At 38.9% G+C, this 22,863-nt stretch overlaps 1 protein-coding gene across 1 annotated transcript in view; it reads left to right on the plus strand.

The window, feature by feature from the left end:
• Window positions 1-22,863, plus strand: part of MYH15 (myosin heavy chain 15) — a 189,304-nt gene that overhangs the window by 21,274 nt on the left and 145,167 nt on the right. The window contains 3 exon segments of the mRNA XM_059919993.1: window positions 4,763-4,866; window positions 6,093-6,231; window positions 21,008-21,126. Coding sequence (XP_059775976.1) covers window positions 4,763-4,866; window positions 6,093-6,231; window positions 21,008-21,126 — 362 coding nt within the window.

The raw sequence follows: 22,863 nt of genomic DNA on the forward strand, positions 1-22,863 counted from the left end.
TCTTGAACTAGTCTCATATCTTTACTCACTTTCTCCCCACTGGTTATTAGCGGGCATAAGATGTGTGTATGATTGTGCAGATTGTGTGCTTCCCAACTCCAGAGAATGCAATTCAAACCATAGACTATGTGAATGATTCTTTCTGAAGTTGGGCAGTGCACAACCTCTTCAGCTGTACACGGCAGCACTGAGGAACAGGTAATGACGGGTGATGTGGCATAGAGGCACTAGCTACAGAACTTCACTTGTGAGATCCTAAACTGTTTATTTTTGGCCCAGTGTCAGCTTCACTCCTTTCCATAGTGAGCACTGTCTTGGAGAACATTCAGCCATTCAGAAAGTAAAATTTAATGTCAGGATGACATGAAACAAAGCCTTGAGTGATAAAACACTCACCCTCAATGGGTTCTCTGCATCTCCTACTGGAGAGTGGGCCATAGAAATGAACCTGTATAACGGTTGACACCTGCACTTTTTGGAATTGTGAAGCAGTTGACTTTTACCTTTAGCATCCCCTCATCCCCTCTCTTTCTGCCCTACCCCCAAACTTCCTGACACACCCCCTTTCCCCGTCTGCCTCCTCCCGTCCTCCAGGTGCCCCAGCCTGGTCAACAATCTTCCGTGTGGGCCCTTACTGGCCTAGACAGTCTCTCTGACTCCAATAGTGTCTCATAAAAATGCATTTAGTTTTTTTTCTCATTCTCTCAAGGCCATTTCCCGCGATAGAAAGAAATTAATTAAATAAAGGAATCCCCGTTTACATGATACTCCTCTGAGATAACCTCAAGCCTCAAACCAGTTAAAATTTACTGTTCCTTGAAAATAAGTTTTGATAAGGCCCAGGGTGGGGGAGATGTTTGATCTAAAGGCCTTTCAGAGTTCCTCATTCATGCTTCTAGCCTTGACGTTCTCTGGAACCACCACTTTATGCTGAGGGCACCTGCTCCAGGGAATGGTTACCATTGCGGCAGCCATGTTTCCGGTTGTAAGGAGACAGAAGGAAAGTCCATTGGGCGTGCTGAGTGACGTGCAGAAATGATGCATCTGGAAGCGGGGAGGGGCTGAGGGAGAAATGCATATATAGCACTTGGGCTCACCATTCTGTCTTATTACCAGCCCCCTCCTGAATCTTGGCTCTTTCCTCCACCTGGTCCTCTCGTCCTTGGGCATGTGGCGTTCTTGCCCCCTGCTCTGTCTCCCTCTGTGTTTGCCCAGTGTTGAGCTTGCACAGAAGTAAGACCCTCCTTCTGTCTATGACAAAGGAGGAAATGGAATCCCGTCATGTTTACTCATACAGGTTTCAGTAGTGGGTGGCGTAGTCTAACAGAAACACTAGAGACTGTGTTCTAAATTCATTTTATCATTAATTTGACCCTGGGCAAGTAGTGAGCCTTTCTAGCCTTCCATTTTCCTATATTTACCATGCAGAAAATAATGTCAGATATAGCACATTTGATCATCATGACCAGGATGAAAATGATCAAAAATGACATAATAAACATGAGAGTAAAATGAAAATTCTATAAAAGGTTGATCTAGAATGATCTAACAGGTAATTCGTGGCAAAGCAATCTTGGAAAGTAGATTTTTTTTTTTAACGAGTCAGCCACTGAAACATGCCCCACCCCCTAAAGACACGGCAGTGTTTCCTGCACTGTTTAGGTGTGTGATTCCTCTAGCCTCCTTGAGGGAAAGGACTATTTTAGTTTTGTATCCTTATGTCCTCCCATAGCATATACCTATGGTAGAGAAAAAAGATTAAACAAATGCTTTGATTTGAAAGACATGGAGATGATGTCGGTATCTGAGCTGTGAAGGAGGTGAAGGGACAGGACACTGTAGCACCCAGATGTCTGGCCTGGGTGTGGTGGTGACATTCACTGGCATAAGGAACCACAGAAGAGGAATAGCTTCAGGGAAGATAAGGAAAACATCATCGATCTGGTTGTGGTAATGTTGGGTTTAAGCTACCTATGGCCGTCCACATTGAAATGTCCAATGGGAAGTTGGAGACTAGGTCTGGAGCTCAGAAAATAAATGTAGATTTGAGAGTCATCAGTAAAGTCATGAATGAACCTTGCAAAAGAATATATAAAGAGATTATTGACAGTATACAGTCGGGACAGTATTTGATAACCCTGCTGACTCCCTCTTCCTTGAAAATCTCCCCCCCTTGGCTTCTAGTATACCACCCTCCCTTGTTTCTCTCCTAAATCTCTGGGCATAGCTTTGCAGGTTTCTCTCTTTCATCCAGTCCATGACTCCAGAGTGCCCTGGGGCTCAGTCCTTGGCTCTATCTTGTGGTGATAGATCATCTAGACTGACCGCTTTAAAGATTTCTATCTGATGACTTGCAAAGTTGGATCATGAGTCCAGACTTTTCTTTAGTATTTCAGACTGATAGCTAACTGACTCTTTTATGTCTCTGCTTGGATGTTGAATAGGCGTCTCAAACTTCATATGCCTACAACCTAGTTCCTGAACTCCACCCCACAAGACCTGCTCCTACCACAGTGTTTCCCAGGTTGGCTGAAGGCATCTCCATCCTTCCACTTGCCTGGGCACAAACCCTTGGAGTTATCCTTGATCAGCCTTTCTCCCACATTATTCTCATTTGTTCCATCAGCAAATCCTGTTGACTCTACTTTCAAAACCCAAGCTCTGGCTACTTCTCACCATGTCTGTTGTTATTCTCCTAGTCAAGTACCATCATCTCCCTCCTGAATTAACCCTTTCCTGGTATCCCTGCTCCCACCCTGTCCCTCTGTCTTTAACCAGCAGCCATAGTAAATTAAAAAAAAAAAATCAGATCATGTCACTCCTCTGCTCAAAAACCTGTAATGGCTTCATATCTCACATAGACCAGAAATGCCCAAATCCTCAACATAGCCTATGGGGCACTCTTGATGCCTCTCTGACCTCGTGATCTACCCCTTCTTTGACCAACTGTAGCCTCTCAAAATCCCAGGCAACCTTCCACCCCAGGGCCTTTGCATTGGCTTTTTTCTTTCTGGAACATTCTTTCCCTACTTATCCATGATTATCTCCCATAACTCAAACTTGACCTTGTGGAGGCCTTCCCTGATCACCCTATTAAAAACTGCAACTCTGCATCTCCAGCACATTTTACTCCCTTTCCCTGCTTTTATTTATCTCCATAGCAATTACTATCTTACATGTCATATATTTTACTCATTTTTTTTTTTTTTTTACTTCTGTCTCCTCCTGTTGGAATATAAGCTTTATGAGGTCAGGAATGGGATTGTTTTTTCACTGATGTATCCCTAAAACTTACAATAATGTCTGGCATATAATTGGATCTCAAACAAATATTTGTTGATATAAAGTGAAGCATAAGGAAGACTATACGGAGATTCCTGAGAAGTAGTAACATTTCAGGGACATTTGAATCACCACTGAAGTAAATACTTTAAAAAATTATTATGAATTATATTTCTATTTAAGTTATATATTGTACTTGCATTCAGCCTGATTTCTTTTGGGCTAGCCCAATTACTTTTATCCAATAGCTTTATCAAAGTATTATTGACCTAAGTGTAAGTATTGACATGTGTATCTATGAGGTGAAACCATCACCACAGTCAAAATAATGTACGTATCCATTCAAAAGTCTTCTCGTTGTCTCTTGTAATCCCTCCCTCCTGCCCATTCTCCCTCCCTTAAGCCCTCCTCTCCTAACCCAGTCCCTAGAAAACCACTAATATGTTTTCTGTCACTAATATGCTTTCTGCAATCTATAGATTAGAATGCATTTCTAGAATTTTATAAGATGGAATCATGCAGTATATACTCTTCTTTTTCTGGCTTATTTCACTCAGCATAATTATTTTGAGATCCTTCCATGTTGCAGCACATATTCATAGTTCATTCGTTTGTTTGCTAAGTAATAATAATCCATTGTGTGGATAGACAATGTTTTGTTAATTATTGATGGACATCTGGGTTGCTTCCAAATAGAGCTGCTATGAACATTCACGTAGCCCGATTTCTTTGTTTCTGAGATTTGGGGTTCAAGATATTAGAGCCTCACTTCATTGAGTGCTAAACAAAACTCTGGCTCAAAAAACTTCACTGGGAGCGAGTGTCAGGCTTTAAGAGGTTAATGTGATTTGGCCACTTCGGTTGCAGATGTGCTGCTGACAGCTTGCCTTGGCTTCAGCTTGCATTATGCTTCCTGACTAAGTGAATCACGTCAGGAGTCTTAGACATATCAGAGGTGCAGCACTGAACACAGTAGCTGATTTATGGATCCCTTGAAAGACAGACTCAGCCTCCTAATAGGGAGGACGTGATGTGACAGGATTACACTGCTAATGTTCCCTGGGTGCTGACCCCAGGGTCGGCCTGCTTCCTAGCTTTTGAAGCTCAGGCCTGTTATAATTTACAAACCACTTTTTGTCCTCTGGCCCTCAACCACGTATCTAGGCCAAATTCCTGTTTTCAAAGTTTCGCCAACATGCATTATCTGGTTTTCTTGCACACCAATTCAAGCTGCTGCAATTGAATCTGCTTTCAGATTTGGCCTGCCTGGTCTTCTCTTGGGAGGCATTAACACATGACTGACAAGTTAATAGAGGGCAGAAATTGATTGCAGAGGTTTGGGTGTAGAATATGGATTTTATTTTGGCTCGTTTACAAGTATGCTGTAAGCCGTAAGAGTAAACTGTGAATATTGGTCACTTATTTTCTAAAGCCTTGTGGATTTCTTTAAGCTGTTTAACTGATGGTTTTCCCACTGCAGATATGCTCCTGGTGTCTGAAAAGCCCTCTGACTTTCACTTTTGCTCTCGTGGAGCAGTTGCTCTGGAGAGCTCGGATGATGCTGAAGAATTGCTGGCCACAGATGTGAGGCTTGTTAGTTATCAAAGTCTGGTAATGGCAATGAGAAATGAAAGAAAGCATCTCAGATCTCCTCTCTTCCAAAGGGTCCTGGAGAAGTGACCTTCCTTCCCCTGGGGGTGGAGAGTGGAAGGAGCCCCTGCAGGACGGTTTCTGTCCAAAGTTTTATACTTATTTATTTTGTCAATATAGTGACTTAGGTACATATGGAAAAGTAGGAAGATGCTTCAACTCAGTGACAACCACTGTTTTCAGTCTTTTTTTCTATTTGGGATTGTTGTTACATAGTTGTTTTGGTGTTTTTTTTTAAATCAAAGATTATAATCATACTGCATATGCTATGTGATATATAGTTTGCGTTTTTGATTATTCTTAAGCATTTTTAGTGTTATTACAAACTTCATAAACATTTAAATGGATACTTAATATTTTATCAGACATAAATTCTATAGTTTATTTAATCATTCTCCTACTGTTAGACTCAAGGTTGTGGGTTTTTTTTTTTTTCCTACTGTGGTGAAAGTCTTTGTTGGTGAGTGCTTTTTCTATATATCAGAGTCACCTTATGCTAGATTCCTAAAAGTGAAATTACTAGGTAGGATTATGAATTTTTTATAGTCTCTTGATACATATTCTAAATTAACCACTAGAAAGATTGTACCGATTTCCATCCTCCTGGAGTGTGTGAGAACACACTTCTTACCATGTGCAGTGGCTTCCTAGGATGCTGTTCTTTGGTGACATGGTTTTTCTTTTCTTAAATACTTCCTTTTGCCAGTCTTTAAAATGTATCTGGAATAAAGTTGGGAGAACATATGGGATCCCAGAAATAAGCAACCTATCAGATATGGTGCTACTTTCTTCCATAACCATGAAAGGCAAAATAATTTAGCTCATATAGCCAGTTAATGATAGATTATTGGAAAGGAGAGGCTGGGGGCAGGGCAGCCGAGGAAAGTTCTGAAACTACTGGAAATTAAACAAGTCAAGTCATAAGGCTTCCTAATTCTCTTTTAAAGGGATAAGCAGACTGCGGGTGACCAAGCACCAACAGGGCCAATTTGCATTGCTTTGAACAGAGCTGTCACACTTCACTTCAGGGCTGTGGTGATCTGTCTTCCTGGCAGCCCACAGCCCACTGAGTGGAGGGAGGTGTGACACACAGCGGGGGTGAGGTGCTTACTGCAGCCATTAGGCAAATGAAGACTTGCCATCTGCTTCTCTTTTTACAGCAAGCCATGGACATTTTGGGCTTTCTTCCTGATGAGAAGTACGGATCCTATAAACTCACTGGAGCCATCCTGTACTTTGGAAACATGAAATTTAAACAGAAACCCAGAGAAGAGCAAGTAGAAGCAGATGGCACAGAAAGTAAGGATTACTTTAAAGACATGGCATGTATGCTCTTCAAATCCCTGACCCCAGCCCTGCTCCCCTTTTCCTTGCAGTTAACCTCACCTCTTAGTTTTTGGAAAATGTTGAAATTAATCAGCAATCTCCCTCAGTTGCTGTTCCCCCAAATTATTCTCTCAGCCACCATTCTGAATTAGAATCCTTGTATCTCAGGATAAGACACATTCCTTAATTAATTATTGATGATGCCAGTAAATTTGCTAAACTTGGGTGACATAGGATTGACTAAGACGTAGCCTGCCTTCAGCATATAGACTATTGAGAAAAACAGAAAAAGGAACAAATTACCATGAGATGTACGAAGTGACATAATGAAGGTGTGAACAAAGATCTGTAGAATTCCAAAGCAGGAGTTTCCACTGGGTTGAAAACAAAATGGCTTCTTTTCCCTTTGTTTTTTATTCATATTCTAAAACTCTATAGTCATGCCTGCTTACCAAAAAGATCTATAATGAGTTATCTGTCTAGAATGATCATCAAAATAGAAAATCACAATTATGAAAAGAAGGAATCATAGTCGTAATTATTTCATTTAATATTAAAATTCCCGGCAATCGCAGCAAAAAGGGAAAAACATTCATTCAAATCTTTCAACAAATAATTTTTAAATTTTATATGTTTAATTGTGGTAAAATATACACAACATAAAATTTTACCCATTTTAACTGTACATATTAGTGGCATTAAGTACTTTCACATTGTTGTGCAACCATCACCACTATTCATCTCCAGAACTTTCTCATCATCCCAAACTGAAACTTTATACCCATAAAACAATAATTTCCTATTACCCCCTACACCTAACCCCTGGAAAATTTTAGTCTACTTTCTGTCTCTATGAATTTGACTACTCTGGGTACCTCATATAAGTGCATTCATACAATATATATTGTCCTTTTGTGTCTGGTCTATTTCACTCAGCATCATGTCTTCAAGACATGTTGTTACTAAGCGTCAGAATTTCATTCCTTTCTAAGGCTGCATAACATTCTATCGTATGTATATTCTACTTTTTGTTTATCCATTCATCTCTTTATAAACACTTGAGTTACTTCCACTTTTCACTAGTGTGAATAATGCTGCTGTGAACATTAGTGTTCAAATATCTGTTTGAGTCTGTGCTTTCACTTCTTTTGTGTATATACCTAGAAGTGGAATTGCTGGATTAAATGGAAATTCTGTGTTTAATTTTTTAAGGAACCACTATATTGTTTTCCATGGTGGCTGCACCATTTTCCATTGTCACCAGCAATGCACAAGGGTTCCAATTTTTCTACATCCTCACCAACACTTGTTGTTTTCTGTGGTTGTTTTTGTTTTTGGTTTTTTTTTGATAAGAGCCATCTTAATGGGTATAAGGTGGTGGTGTCTCATTGTGTTTTTTTTTTTAAATAGATCTTTATAGGAGTATAATTGCTTCACAATACTGTGTTAGTTTCTGTTGTACACCAAGGTGAATGAGACATATGCATACATATGTCCCCATATCCCCTCCCTCTTGAGCCTCCCTCTCATCCTCCCTATCCCACCCCTTTAGGTCATCGCAAAGCACCAAGCTGATCTCCCTGTGCTATGCTGCTGCTTCCCACTAACTAACTATTTTACATTCGGTAGTGTATATATGTCGATGCTACTCTCACTTCACCCCAAATTCCCCCTCCTACCTGTGTCCTCAAGTCCATTCTCTATGTCTACATCTTTATTCCTGCCCTGCAACTAGGTTCATCAGTACTTTTTTCTTTTTTAAGATTCCATATATATGTGTTAGCATATGGTATTTGTTTTTCTCTTTCTGACTTACTTCACTCTGTATGACAGACTCTAGGTCCATCCACTTCACTACAAATAACTCAATTTCGTTTCTACTTATGGCTGCATAATATTCCATTGTATATATGTGCCACATCTTCTTTAGCCATTCATCTGTTGATGGACATTTAGGTTGCTTCCATGTCCTGGCTATTGTAAATAGTGCTGCAATGAACATTGTGGTACATGTCTCTTTTTGAATTATGGTTTTCTCAGGTATATGTCCAGTAGTGGGATTGCTGGGTCATATGGTAGTTATTTTTAGTTTTTTAAGGAACCTCCACACTGTTCTCCATAGTGGCTGTAACAATTTACATTCCCACCAACAGTGCAGGAGGGTTCCCTTTTCATCATACCGTTTCCAGCATTTATTGTTTCTAGATTTTTTGATAATGGCCATTCTGACCAGTATGAGGTGATACCTCATTGTAGTTTTGATTTGCATTTCTCTAATAATTAGTGATGTTGAGCATCTTTTCATGTGCCTCTTGGCCATCTGTATGTCTTCCTTAGTGAAATGTCTATTTAGGTCTTCCACCCATTTTTTAATTGGATTGTTTGGTTTTTTTTGATATTGAGCTCCATGAGCTGTTTGTATATTTTTGAGATTAATCCTTTGTCTGTTGTTTCATTTGCAAATATTTTCTCCCATTCTGAGGGTTGTCTTTTTGTCTTGTTTATGGTTTCCTTTGCTGTGCAAAAGCTTTTAAGTTTAATTAACTCCCATTTGTTTATTTTTGCTTTTATTTCCATTACTCTAGGAGGTGGGTCAAAAACGATCTTGCTGTAGTTTATATCAAAGAGTGTTTTCCCTATATTTTCCTCTAAGAGTTTTATAGTGTCTGGTCTTACATCTAAGTCTTTAATCCATTTGGAGTTTATTTTTGTGTATGGTGTTATGTAGTGTTCTAATTTCATTCTTTTACATGTAGCTGTCAAGTTTTCCCAGCACCACTTATTGACGAGGCTGTCTTTTCTCCATTGTATGTTCTTGCCTCCTTTGTTGTAAATTAGGTGATCATATGTGTGTGGGTTTATCGCTGGGCATTCTATCCTGTACCATTGATCTATATTTCTGTTTTTGTGCCAGTGCCATACTCTCTTGATTACTGTAGCTTTGTGGTATAGTTTGAAGTCAGGGAAACTGATTCCTCCAACTCCATTTTTCTTTCTCAAGATTGCTTTGGCTATTTGGGGTCTTTTGTGTTTCCATACGAATTGTAACATTTTTTGTTCTAATTCTGTGAAGAATGCCATTGGTAGTTTGATAGGGATTGCATTGAATCTGTACATTGCTTTGGGTAGTGTAGTCATTTTCACAATGTTGATTCTTCCAATCCAAGAACATGGCATATTTCTCCATCTGTTTATGTCATCTTTGATTTCTTTTATCAGTGTTTTATAGTTTTCTGAGTACAAGTCTTTTGCTTTCTTAGGTAGGTTTATTCCTAGGTATTTTATTCTTTTTACTGTGATGGTAAATGGGATTATTTCCTTAATTTCTCTTCCTGATTTTTCATTGTTGGTGTATAAGAATGCCAGAGATTTCTGTGCATTAATTTGTGTCCTGCAACCTTACCAAATTCACTGATTAGTTCTAGTAGTTTTCTGGTGGCATCTTCAGGATTTTCTATGTATAGTATTATGTCGTCTGCAAACAGTGACGGTTTTACTTCTTTTCCAATTTGTATTCTTTTTATTTCTTTTTCTTCTCTGATTGCCGTGGCTAGGCCTTCTAAAACTATGTTGAATAAGAGTGGCGAGAGTGGACATCCTTGTCTTGTTCCTGATCTTAGTGGAAATGCTTTCAGTTTTTCACCATTGAGTATGATGCTTGCTGTGGGTTTGACGTATGTGGCCTTTATTATGTTGAGGTAGGTTCCCTCTATGCCCACTTTCTGGAGAGTTTTTATCAGAAATGGGTGTTGAATTTTGTCAGAAGCTTTTTCTCCATCTGCTGAGATGATCATATGGTTTTTATTCCTTAATTTGTTAATGTGGTGTATCACATTGATTGATTTGCATATATTGAAGAATCCTTGCATCCCTGGGATAAATCCCACTTGATCATGGTGTATGATGCTTTTAATGTGTTGTTGGATTCTGTTTGCTAGTACTCTGTTCAGGAGTTTTGCATCTATGTTCATCAGTGATATTGGTCTATAATTTTCTTATTTTGTGATATCTTTTTCTGGCTTTGGTATCAGGGTGATGGTGGCTTCATAGAATGAATTTGGAAGTGTTTCTCCTTCTGCAACTTTTTGGAAGAGTTTGAGAAGGATGGGTGTTAGCTCTTCTCTAAATGTTTGATAGAATTCACCTGTGAAGTGAATTCTATCTATCTGGTCCTGGACTTTTGTTTGTTGAAAGATTTTTAATTATGGTTTCAATTTCATTACTTGTGATATGTCTGTTTATATTTTCTAATTCTTCCTGTTTCAGTCTTGGAAAATTGTACCTTTCAAAGAATTTGTCCATTTCTTCATGGTTGTCCATTTTATTGGCATATAGTTGTTTGTAGTAGTCTCTTATAATTCTTTGTACTTCTGCAGTGTCAGTTGTGATTTCTCCTTTTTCATTTCTAATTTTATTGATTTGCATCCTCTCCCTTTTTTTCTTGATGAGTCTGGCTAAGGGTTTATCAATTTTGTTTGTTTTCTCAAGGAACCAGATTTTAGTTTTATTGATCTTTGCTATTGTTTTCTTATTGTTTCTATTTCATTTATTTCTGCTCTGATCTTTGTGATTTCTTTCCTTCTACGGACTTTGGGTTTTCTTTGTTCTTCTTTCTCTAGTTGTTTTAAGTGTAGGGTTAGATTGTTTATTTGAGATTTTTCTTGTTTCTTGAGGTGAGATTGAATTGCTATAAACTTCCTTCTTAGAACTGCTTTTGCTGTGTCCCATAGGTTTTGGATCATCTTTTCATTGTCATTTGTTCCTTTGTATTTTTTAATTTCTTCTTTGATTTCTTCAGTGATCTCTTGGTTATTTAGTAGTGTACTGTTTAACCTCCATGTATTTGTGTTTTTTACAGTTTTTTTCCTGTAATTGATTTCTAATCTCATAGCATTGTTGTCAGAAAAGAAGCTTCATACGATTTCAATTTTATTAAATTTTCTGAGGCTTGATTTGTGACCCATGATGTGATCTATCCTGGAGAATGTTCTGTGTGCACTTGAGAAGAAAGTGTATCCTGCCACTTTTGGGTGAAATGTTCTATAAATACCAGTTAAATCTATCTGGTCTATTGTGTCATTTAAAGCTTGTGTTTCCTTATTTATTTTCATTTTGGATGATCTGTTCATTGGTGAAAGTGGGGTGTTAAAGTCCCCCACTATTATTGTGTTACTGTCGATTTCACCTTTCATGGTTGTTAGCATTTGCCTTATGTATTGAGGTGCTCCTATGTTGGGTGCATAAACATTTATAATTGTTATATCTTCTTCTTGGATTGATCCCTTGATCATTATGTAGTGTCCTTCCTTGTCTCTTGTAACATTCTTTATTTTAAAGTCTATTTTATCTGATATGAGTATAGCTACTCCAGCTTTCTTTTGATTTCCATTTGCATGGAATATCTTTTTCCATCCCTTCACTTTCAGTCTGTATGTGTCCCTACACCTGAAGTGTGTCTCTTGTAGACAGCATACATATGGGTCTTGTTTTTGTATCCATTCATCCAGTCTGTGTCTTTTGGTTGGTGCATTTAATCCATTTACATTCAAGGTTATTAGCGATATGTATATTCCTATTACCATTTTCTTAATTGTTTTGGGCTTGTTTTTGTGAGTCTTTTTCTTCTCTTGTGTTTCCCACCTAGAGAAGTTTCTTTAGCATTTGTTGTAAAGCTGGTTTGATGGTGCTGAATTCTCTTAGCTTTTGCTTGTCTGAAAAGCTTTTGATTTCTCCGTCAAATCTGAATGAGATCCTTGCTGGGTAGAATAATCTTGTTTGTAGGTTTTTCTCTTTAACACTTTAAGTATATCTTGCTACTCCCTTCTGGCCTGCGGAGTTTCTGCTGAAAAATCAGCTGATAACCTTATGGGGATTCCTTTGTATGTTATTTTTTGTTTTTCCCTTGCTGCTTTTAATATTTTTCTTTGAATTTAATTTTTGTTTGATTAATATGTGTCTTGGTGTGTTTCTCCTAGGGTTTATCCTGTATTGGACTCTCTGTGCTTCCTGGACTTAGATGACTCTTTCTGTTCCCATGTTAGGGAAGTTTTGGACCATAATCTCTTCAAATATTTTCTCAGACCCTTTCTTTTTCTTTTCTTCTTCTGAGACCCCTATAATTCGAATGTTGGTGCATTTAGTGTTGTCCCAAAGGTCTCTGAGATTGTCTTCAATTCTTTTCATTCTTTTTTCTTTATTCTGCTCCTCGGCAGTTTATTTCCAGCATTTTGTCTCTAGCTCACTTATTCTTTCTTCTGCCTCCATTATTCTGTTATTGATTCCTTCTAATGTATTTTTCATTTCAGTTATTGTGTTGTTCATCTCTGTTTGTTTGTTCTTTAGTTCTTCTAGATCTTTGTTAAGGATTTCTTGTATTTTCTCATTCTGTGCCTCCATTCTATTTCTGAGATTCTGGATCATCTTTATTATCATTACTCTGAATTCTTTTTCAGGTAGATTGCGTATTTCCTGTTCATTTATTTGGTCTTGTAGGTTTTTACCTTGCTCCTTCATCTGTGACATATTTTTTTGCCATCTCACTTTTTTTTTTTTTATGAGTGGGATTGTGTTCCTGTCTTACTTGTTGTTTGGCCTTAGGCTTCCAACACTGGAGTTTGTAGGCTGTTGGGTAGAGCTGGGTCCTGGTGCTGAAATGAGGACCTCTGTGAGACCTCATTCTGATGAATATTCCCTGGGGTCTCAGGTTCTCTGTTAGTTTAGTGGTTCAGACTCAGAGCTCCCACCATAGGAGCTTCAGCCCAAACCCCTGCTTGCAAACCAAGATCTCGCAAGCCACATGGGGTGGCAAAAAAAAAAAAAAGAGAGAGAGTACAATAACAAAGTAAAAAACAAATTTAGACTAGAAGACTAACAGATATATTAGAAAGAATATAAAAATAAAAATATAGATGAATCTACAACCAGAAGGTACAACTGTACCATAATAGTAAAAAAAGAGGAGAAGGGAAAAGAAAAAAAAAAAAAGAAAAAGAAAAAGAAAAAAAAAAAAGGTGGGGGGAGGCCTTAGCTGTAGAAGGTGGGGCCTAAGCAAGGGCGAGGTTTGGGCAGTGGGTGGGGTGTATGCTTAGGACCCACAGGGCTGGAAAATGCCCTGGGGGCTGTGGGGGTGTTGGGGCTTAGGCTCAACAGAACAGAAGGGGCCCAGGCGTGCCTCCCACACCTGTCTCAGAGGACGGGGACCTCACCTAGGAGCCCAGCAGGCTTCCTGGTTTCAAGTGGGCGAGACAAATGCCCTCTGCTCCTCTACTGCTCCTCCTGGAGGGCCCCTCCCGCCTGCCTCTCCTGATCTCCTGACCAACCTCCTATGTCCCCGGGACCAATGCGGCCAGGGGGAGGGGGGGGCGCCCTGGAAGGCAGGGGACCAGCCTGGGAGCCCAGCAGGCTCCCCAGGCCTGAGTGGCTGGGGCAATCGCCTCCTCTCCTGCTCCTCCTGGAGGGCCTCTCCCACCTGCCTCTCCTGATCTCCCCAGCCTCAGGGTCACTGATCCTGTCTGGCCTCCACTTCTCCTCCCCCCTCAGTACCCCCACATCCTACCAGTTCACTTGGGGGTTCCTCCCATCTCCTTGGGCATCAGGGTCCCCCACCAGCAGCCAGCAGGTGCCCTAGTTGTGGGGAGACATGCTCATTGTGGTTTTGAATTGCATTTCCTTGATGATTAGTGATGTTGAGTATCTTCATGTATTTATTGGACATTTGTATATCTTCTTTGCAGAAATATCTATTCAATTCCTTTGCCCATTTTTTGGTTGCATTGTTTTTTTTTTATTGTTTAACAAATAATTTTGGGGGGCAGTCTGTGTGGGGGACTATTCCTGGTGCTAGAGATATACCTATGAACAAGATATGATCCCTGTCTTGATTGTCTAGTGTGGGAGATAGAAAATATATACATAAATGGACAAATATGCATGAAGTCAGAATGAAAAAATTAAAGCAGAGTAAAAGAATAAAAATAATAAGAGTTGGGGGTTATCGTTGATAGTGTGGTCAGAAAGTCCACTCAGAGAAGAGGACACTTGAGCTCCGAGGAAAATACAGTAAGGAAATGTGCCCTGAATATTGTGTAAACATCTTCTATATTAATATATTAATATATGCTTTCATGGCATCTTGCTGCCTTATTTTGCTGTTTTTGTCCTTGTTCATTTTTTTGCTTTTCCAACGCTTTGAAACAAAGTTTTTAAAATTATTTTTATTACAAAAGCAAGGCATAGTTATTAATTAGAAAATACAGATAAGCAAATGAAGCAAAGCATCTCATACAATCTCCATGGTGGTTCCTTCTCAGGTTCTTTACTGGAGCGTCCTCATCTTCCTTACTTCTAACTGCTATAGGGCTGCTGAGCTCAACTCTTGAAACTTTTCTCTGCTCATTTCTTAGTTGATCATCTCAAACTCAACATGTATAGAACTGAACTCTTCATCTCTTCCTGCCCCTTCATTTCTCAGTCTTCTTAATAAATGTCAACTGGATTCTCCTGACTCAAATCTTAGAGTCATCCTGAACTCCTTTCTTTCTTGTTGTCTCTACCTTTAAATATATGTAAAACTCACAACTACCCAAAATCACCATGTTCACTGCCACCACTTAGCCTGAGCCGCCATTTCTCACCAGACTGTTGTGATAACCTCCTTACTGATCTCCCTGTCTCCACCCTCATCCCATCACTGTAGTTCTACATATTGCAGCCAGCAGTGATCCTTTCATAATGTAAACCAGCCCATGTTCCCTCCTCAGCGCTAGGTTCATGCGTGGCTTCCATCTTACTCAAAATAAACCCTCAGTCCTCATCATAGCCTCCTTCTTTTACCTCTCTAAATCTCTCTCTAATCCAATCTCCATATTATGCTTGATAATATGAAATTTATACTTGGTCTTTGTCCCAATATCTGGCACAGAGCTCTTAATTTGGAATTTCTTGAGTGATGAGAGCCATAAAGGTGTCTTTTATGTTAACAAGGTGACTTTTGGACTGTACCTATGGATAGGGTCTTGTCACCACAAGAACTAACCCTGTGATTAGAGAGTTGGAACTTTCAATCCCACCCCTGTCAGAGCAGAGGAGCAGGGCTAGAGATTGAGATCAATCACCAGTGGCCAATAATTCAATCAACCATGCCTATGTAATGAAGCCTAAAAAATAAAATCTTAAAAGGACAGTGTTAAGAGATCTTCTTGGTTGCTGAGCATGTGGAGATTTGGGGAAACTGGCATCCTTGGAGAAGATGTGAAGCTCTGTACCCTTTCCTCATACCTTGCCCTATGCATCTTTCCCATTTGGCTATTCCCAGATTATATTCTTTTACAATAAATCATTGATTTAATAAGTAAAGTGTCTTTCTGAGTTCTGTGAGCCTCTAGCAAATTAATTGAACCCAAGGAGGGTGTTGTTGGAACCTCCAATCTGTAGCTGGTCGGTCAGTAGCCTAAGTGACAACCTGGACTCACAATTGGCATCTGAATTGGGGGAAGCAGTCTTGTAGGACTGAACTCTTAACCTGTGGAATCTGATGCTCTCTCCAGGTAGTTGGTGTAAGAATTGAGACATCCAGCCGGTGCCACAGAACTGCCTAGCGTGGACCCACGCACCTCAGTGGAATCAGGTGCAGAGCCCCCACCTACCCTTTCCCCATTCTCTCACTCCCCTCACTCAGCCCACGGGTCTCTTGGCTCTTTTGGGATCATTCAAGCTCTCCTGTTGCAGGACATTTTCACTAACTCCTCCTTCTATCTGGAACTCTTCCTAGGTATCCTCATGGCTGACTCCCTCACTTTGTCAAGGTGCCTTCTTGGATGTTACGTTATCAGAAAACCCTTCCATGACTGCCCCCACCTCCTTCTCATCATTCTCTATCTCCTTACTCTGAATATTTTTGTTTGTGTCATTCATACAGCTGTTTTTTATTGGGTGTCTTACTCCCTAGTCTCCATCAGATGTAAGCTCCATAGGAGCAGGGGCCTAATATGCTGTGCACTGTTGTATTTCTAGGTTTTAATACAGTGCCTGGCACTGTATCATAGTAGCCCTTACCGTAGTAGTAAATAATTATTTGTTAAATGAATCCTACCCACTCAGGGACATAGAACACATCCTTTGTGTTTTTCTAGTTGAGTGACTTTCTCACTATGCTCACCAATATTAGCAGTTACAATTTTCCTCCTGCCAGTTAACCAGATTTTATTTTATATTTAAGTATTAATAAAGTTAACATTTTTGTAGGTTATTACCTATTTGTATTGTTTCTTTTTTGAATTTTTGTTTCCATTGTTAGCCCATTTTTAAAACTGAGGTACGGGATTTTTCTTATTGATTTCTAAGGGCTCTTAATATTGATATATTAAGCATTGGTAATTTTCCTCCCAGTCATTTAAGAAGGAATTGAAGGAGCTGGACAGATGGAGAAGAGGATGCAAAGGGGGAAGGGCCCCAAACCTATGGGGACATCCTTGCCTTTACCTCCTTCTTGAGTCCCAACCCCATATTTCTAACTTTCTACTGCATATTCTCCTGCTACCCTAAACCCTGCATGGCTAAAACTCAGTGTATCATCGCGTCCCCCAAGTGATGTCTTCCTGTTGACTTTTCTATTCATATTCACGGTACTGCTCTTCTCTCTGCTTCTCAGGTTAGAAACCTCTTGGTCATGTTTCTCAGTCTCTCTTTTTCCCTTTCCCATTCCTAGTTTAGACTTTCAGCACTTTTGCACTCCAGTGTCCCACAGTGGGTTCACTTTCTCTGTAATCTCCTCACTCTCGTCTGTTTTACATGCTTCCACAATATTAATCGTTCTGAAGCCTGACTCTTATTATGCCATTTCTCTGCTAACAGCCCTTTAAAATATCTCCATTATTTAATTAATACCTTACAGTGGCATCAGATGTCTCCTGCGACCACAAATCACCCACATTTCTGTTTATCTCACTTCCTAACTTGTTGGTCCTATCCACCGTCTTTGACCATCGCTGCACTGCCTGCCTCTGGGCCTTTAAGTCATGCTGTTCCCTGTCTCAGAAATGCTTGTTCCCCCACACTTGCCCATCAAAACCCTTCTCATCCTTCAAGGCTCAGATGAAATGCTGTTTCTTTCTTGAAGTCTTCCCTGGTCATGCAGTCCAGAAGGGATCTCTTTCTCTTTCAAACTTTCATGGTACTCATGATTTGTCTCTTATAGGCAGTTGTTTTATTGACTTGCTATTTTTGCCTGTGTTTTATTTACTCTCATGGATTATAAACTCCTTGACAGCAAGGATTTTTGTCTTGTTTATCTATCTTCTTACTATAGCATCTAGCACCAGGCCTTGCACATAGCAAGTGCTCAGAAACTCAGTTCAATACATTAAGGAAGTTTGAACAGCTCAGAAACTGTATTATAACCCTACATAAAAGACTAATTGAAGATCATTTTCAAAACCCTTTTTCACATTAGCCAGATTGTGGTTTGACAAAACTGGATTTTGTTTCTTTATATCTGGTTATTTACAGATCAGATAGAACTGGGATAGAATTGTCACACTGGAAAGGATTGCCTCTTGTTTTTCTCTACCTCCTTACCTGTTTTCAGGTGCAGTCAGACTTTGTTCTCTCCATCTTCTAAATGCACTTACCAAACCTGTCTACCCTTCTCTAGAGAGTAGTTCTCAAACTTGGTTGCACATCAGAATCACCTGGGGAGCTTTTTAATTCCTGAAGCTCAGGCCTCACCCAGACCAAAGGAAACCAATCTCTGAGGGAGGATGCAAGCATAAGGATTTGTTTTTATAACTTGCCAGGTGACCCCAATGTACAGACAAGGTTGCGGACCCTCTGAGAAGGACTGTTCTCAGACCCTCATGTGTATCAGAATCACCCGGCGAACATGCTAAAAAATGGGCCCAGACCCTAACCTTCTTCAGTGAGCTAGTCCTTTGTTCCTTTATGAGCTCTCCAGGCTATTCTAATCCACACCACCGTTTGAGAAACCCCCTCTAGCTAAACCTCTCCCAGGTAATATCATAAAACCTAAGTTAAAATTCATGGTTTTATTCACAAGGTCCTAGAAAATGATGTTTATTGATGGGAATTTCATAAAGCCTCTTTGGAGAACACATCAGGTTACATGTTGAAAATACGTTTACAGATGATGCTGTCTTCATGATGGCATCTCCTAAATGTCAGAAGGACATTTATTCATAGATTTAACTTTTAATGCAAATGAAGTTTTTTTTTTTTTTGGAATATGATGACAACTATTATTTTCTTTAAAAAAAAAAAAAAAAGGAGAACGTGAGATGTCTAATGTACACCTGTGGGATAAATCCACTACTCCTCTGTCTGCATACCCTTGAGTGTCTCTGGAGTAGGTGAGAAATAATTCTGTAATGTTGAAGGCTATTTCTGTTAGAGCTTAAGCTGGGATACTGTACAGAGAATTTTGGTTTCCTTTGTTCATGGATAAAAATAGACTCAAAGGACTGTCATTAACACTGGAAAAAGGTTGTATGAGATTGAGACTATCGTTACCTATATTGTCCATCTGAATGCTTCCAATGCATAGAAAGTCGAACTCCTGTCTTTTTTTTTCCTGGACAGATATTGTGGAATTGTTCGTTGTTCACATTGTTGGTTACTATTCATCTCTGCTCAGATTCATCAGGTACGTTGCATTTCTCCCTTCCTTTGGAATAGTTTCATTTTGGGTTAGATGCTCTTTAAAGTCTCTTCTGCTTCAAAAAGTCTATGATTCTGACCCATTGGCTTCTCAACTTGAAATAATCAGGCTTTTGTCTCCAAACATGGCACTCCTAGCAGGAATAACTCAGCATAGGATGAACATGTCTGCTTTACTTTTGATTTTTCCATTTATTTTCCCAAAAGGGCTTTGCATTTTGAAAGGTTTCATAGCAACTGAGTACCTAGACGATTATCATTGATATGGAGTAGGTGTAGAGCTTGTAGAAATGTATGTATAATATACATTGATTTTAGTTAACAAGTAAATCAAACATTTCAAGCTTTTCAAGCCTTTGTGAAAATTTTAAAGGCTGACAGAAAGGAAATGGATACTGTTAGTACAAATGACATACAGCTCTCTAAATGTGTTTTGTTTTTACTTTATTCTCTATTTGTGGTTACTGCTCAGGAAATTTTGTACTTCTTAGTGAAGTAAGGAAAGACTGCATTTTCTTCTATACTAAGACATTAATTTTATGGAGTTACTACATCAGACATACTAGCATATCTCAGGATTCATTTAAAATGGAAGACAGCAGAGAGGTTCAGTTGAGTAAAATATTCCCTTTGTCTGATAACTGAAAACATCTGCAATTTGAAATGTGTTTATAACTTTTTGCCTGTGGCATTCTTTTGTGTTATTGTCATTTTTTAACACCTGGTGTGATACATGTCTATTTGCTTTTCCTTCTGATAGCACTTCTTCTTCACTTCTTTCCTTAGAAGATAGAAGTGCTGTTTTATAAAAGTACAATTGTGTGGGTTGTAAGTATTCTTGTTAGGCAGCAGAGGGCACTATGGGGCAAAGACTTCACAGGAAAAGGAAAGGTTTCTGAAAGATACTGGGCAAGTGTTCTGGCTTCTGTTGATTGGCAGCTGTCTTGAATTATCCAATTACATGGTCCAAGTTCCAGTTTCATTGAAAGGATCTACAAATGTATATGTAGAAGGGGAAAATAATGAAAATGAGATTTTTCATGTCCTTCAGATAAATAGTTCTTTTCAGAAGAGGGCCAGTATCAAGAAAAAGATTCTTTTTAAAAATTGAGTTACAATTCCCATATTATAAAATTTATCCTTTTAAAATGCACAGTTCAGTGAGTTTAAGCATATTCACAATGTTGTGTAACTGTCACGCCTATCTAATTCCAGAACGTTTCATTACTCCAAAAAGAAATCCTGTACCTTAAAGTAGCTACTCCCCATTCCCTTCTCTCCTAGCCCCTGGCAACTACAAATCTACTTTCTGTCTCTATGGACTTGCCTATTCTGGACAGTTCATACAAATAAAATCATACAATATATGGCCTTTGTGTCAGGTTTCTTTCCCTTACTATAAAGTTTTCAAGCCTCATCCATGTTGTAGCATGCATCAATACTTCATTCCATTTTATGACTAAAAAAGTTCCATTGTATTAATATACCACATTTTGTTTATCCAGTCATCAGCTGATGGGCATTTGTGTTTTTTTCATGTTTTGACCATAATGAATAATGCTACTGGGAACATTTGTGTACAACTATTTTGTGTGAACGAACTTTTTATTTCTCTTGGGTGTATACCTAACAGTGGAATTTCTGGGTCCTATAGGAACTATGTTTAACTTTTGAGTAGCTGCCAAATGGTTTTCTATAGCAGCTGTACCATTTTATATTCTAGTAGCGTATGAAGGTTCCAATTTCTCCACTTCTTCACCAAAACTCGTTATTGTCTGTCTTTTTGATTATAGCTATTCTAGTGGGTGTGAAGTGGTAGTTCATTGTGGTTTTGATTTGCATTTCCAAGAAATAGAGGCTTTTAAACATTTAGGATTCATGCATTTATTTCAAAACTACAATCTACCTTGTTATATCATTCTCAACAAACCATCCTTCCATCTTCTGGGTAGTCTATTGGGCTATAGTAGAATGAATTTTAATAGTGTTTTCCTTCCTCTCTCCCCCTCCCCACTTTCCTCCTTCTCTTTTTCTCTCTCCCTCCCTCCTTCCTTTCTTTTCCTTCCTTTCTTCTGACCAGATGCTGACAAAGCTGCTTTCCTCATGGGCGTTAACTCCTCTGAGCTGGTGAAGGGCTTGATCCATCCTAGAATCCAAGTTGGTAATGAATATGTTACTAGAGGTCAAAATGTAGAACAGGTAAGGTATTTCCAGAGCATTACGATTCTATGATCTTGTAATAATTGTAGATATATAGTATTTGTGTATTTTTCAACTTCTGATGATGTTTGCAACAAGAACTTCTATAAAAAAGTGACTTTGATAAGTATTCCAAATGTTTTCATATGTGATGCACACCACAGTAAATGCTCTTGTGTTGAGTCTTTCTAGTCTGAAATATACCATTTGGACAGTTTTCCCTTAGGTAACAAGTCTCTTTGCAGATGCAGACAAGTCCTTTACTTGTTGTAATCAACATCTTTGTTGTCCAGCTAAGAAGTTTTTAAAGCTATTGGTTTCTGACATGAATAGAATTGGCAAATTGACATCTATCACCTATTTGGAATATTGACTTTTTAGGCAATCAGACACATTCATTAAGAGTTTCAGAACATATGCTGAAGTTAGCATTTGAAGAGAGGGGAAAAATGAGAATAGAAGTGAGAGATGGAAGGTCATTTGGTTTTATTCAGTATTCAGGAGAATGTTTTAACTATAGAATAACAAGTGCTCTGAGGACTGCTGATTCTGAGGCTTTGCAATAGACAGTCCCAGAGCTGCCAGGTAATGAGACCATCTAAGTATGCTAGTGCACTTCAAAATAATAATTTACATCTGTTGTGTGTTAATATGAGATAGGCCATGCTGCAGTAATACACACACAGTAAAATCTCAGTGACAATAAAGTAGGCATTTATTTCTTACTCATACCAAGTCCAGTACAGATTGGACCGCCTTCTTCAATTTTGTACTTAGGCCATCTGGAACGCATGGCCTCCCATGTTGCTGCACAGGGGAAAAGATGATTTGTGAAGAAAGTACACCCACTTTAAATGCTTGGGGCTAGAAGTGATATCACCTTTACTAATATTCTATTGGTGAGAATTAGTCAGATTCTCTCCTTAGCTACAGAGGGCCTGAGAAATGTAGTCTTTCTGGAAAGTGAAAGTGGTTTGATCACATATAATATGTATAAAGCATTCATATTATCTCCTTCCATTCCTACAACAATACTCAGAGGTAAGTAGGGCAGGGATACTTAACTTATGTTTCTTCCAGTTGGGGAAACCAAGAGTTAGGGAACATAAATAACATTCCAAAGGACACACAGCTAGTATTCAGGTGACGCTTAGACTGTCTTACTCTGAATCTTAAATCTGAAAATGAGATAGACAAATGTGAAAATTTGTGATAGAAGACAGTTATTTTGACTACAGTAAACTCTCTTTCTTTTGGTTTATTAAGGCATCTGGTGTGACTATGTTATTTAAAACAGTTCAACAAGTAGTCAAAATCAATTTCCTAGTTCAGCTTACTCTATAAATCAATAATTCTTCCTCTACTGTAATACCAATTCTATGGGAATAATTTACTTACATTTTTGTCCTCTGTGGTAATCGGAGTTCCTTGAGGCCATGGACTGTATCTAATTCATCTTAGTACCTCAGCAACTAGCACAGTGCCCTGCAAGCAGTAGGTGCTCCATAAATGGTTGGTTTTTTCTTTTTTTTGCATCTTTATTGGAGTATAATTGTTTTACAATGTTGTGTTATTTCTGCTGTATAACAAAGTGAATCAGCTATATGTATACATATATCTCCATATCCCCTCCCTCTTGCACCTCCCTCACACCCTCCCTATCCCACCCTTCTAGGTGGTCACAAAGCACTGAGCTGATCTCCCTGTGCTATGCAGCTGCTTCTCACTAGCTATCTA

Source organism: Balaenoptera ricei, chromosome 4, assembly GCF_028023285.1.
Source record: "Balaenoptera ricei isolate mBalRic1 chromosome 4, mBalRic1.hap2, whole genome shotgun sequence".
In the NCBI taxonomy this organism is placed as follows: domain Eukaryota; kingdom Metazoa; phylum Chordata; class Mammalia; order Artiodactyla; family Balaenopteridae; genus Balaenoptera; species Balaenoptera ricei.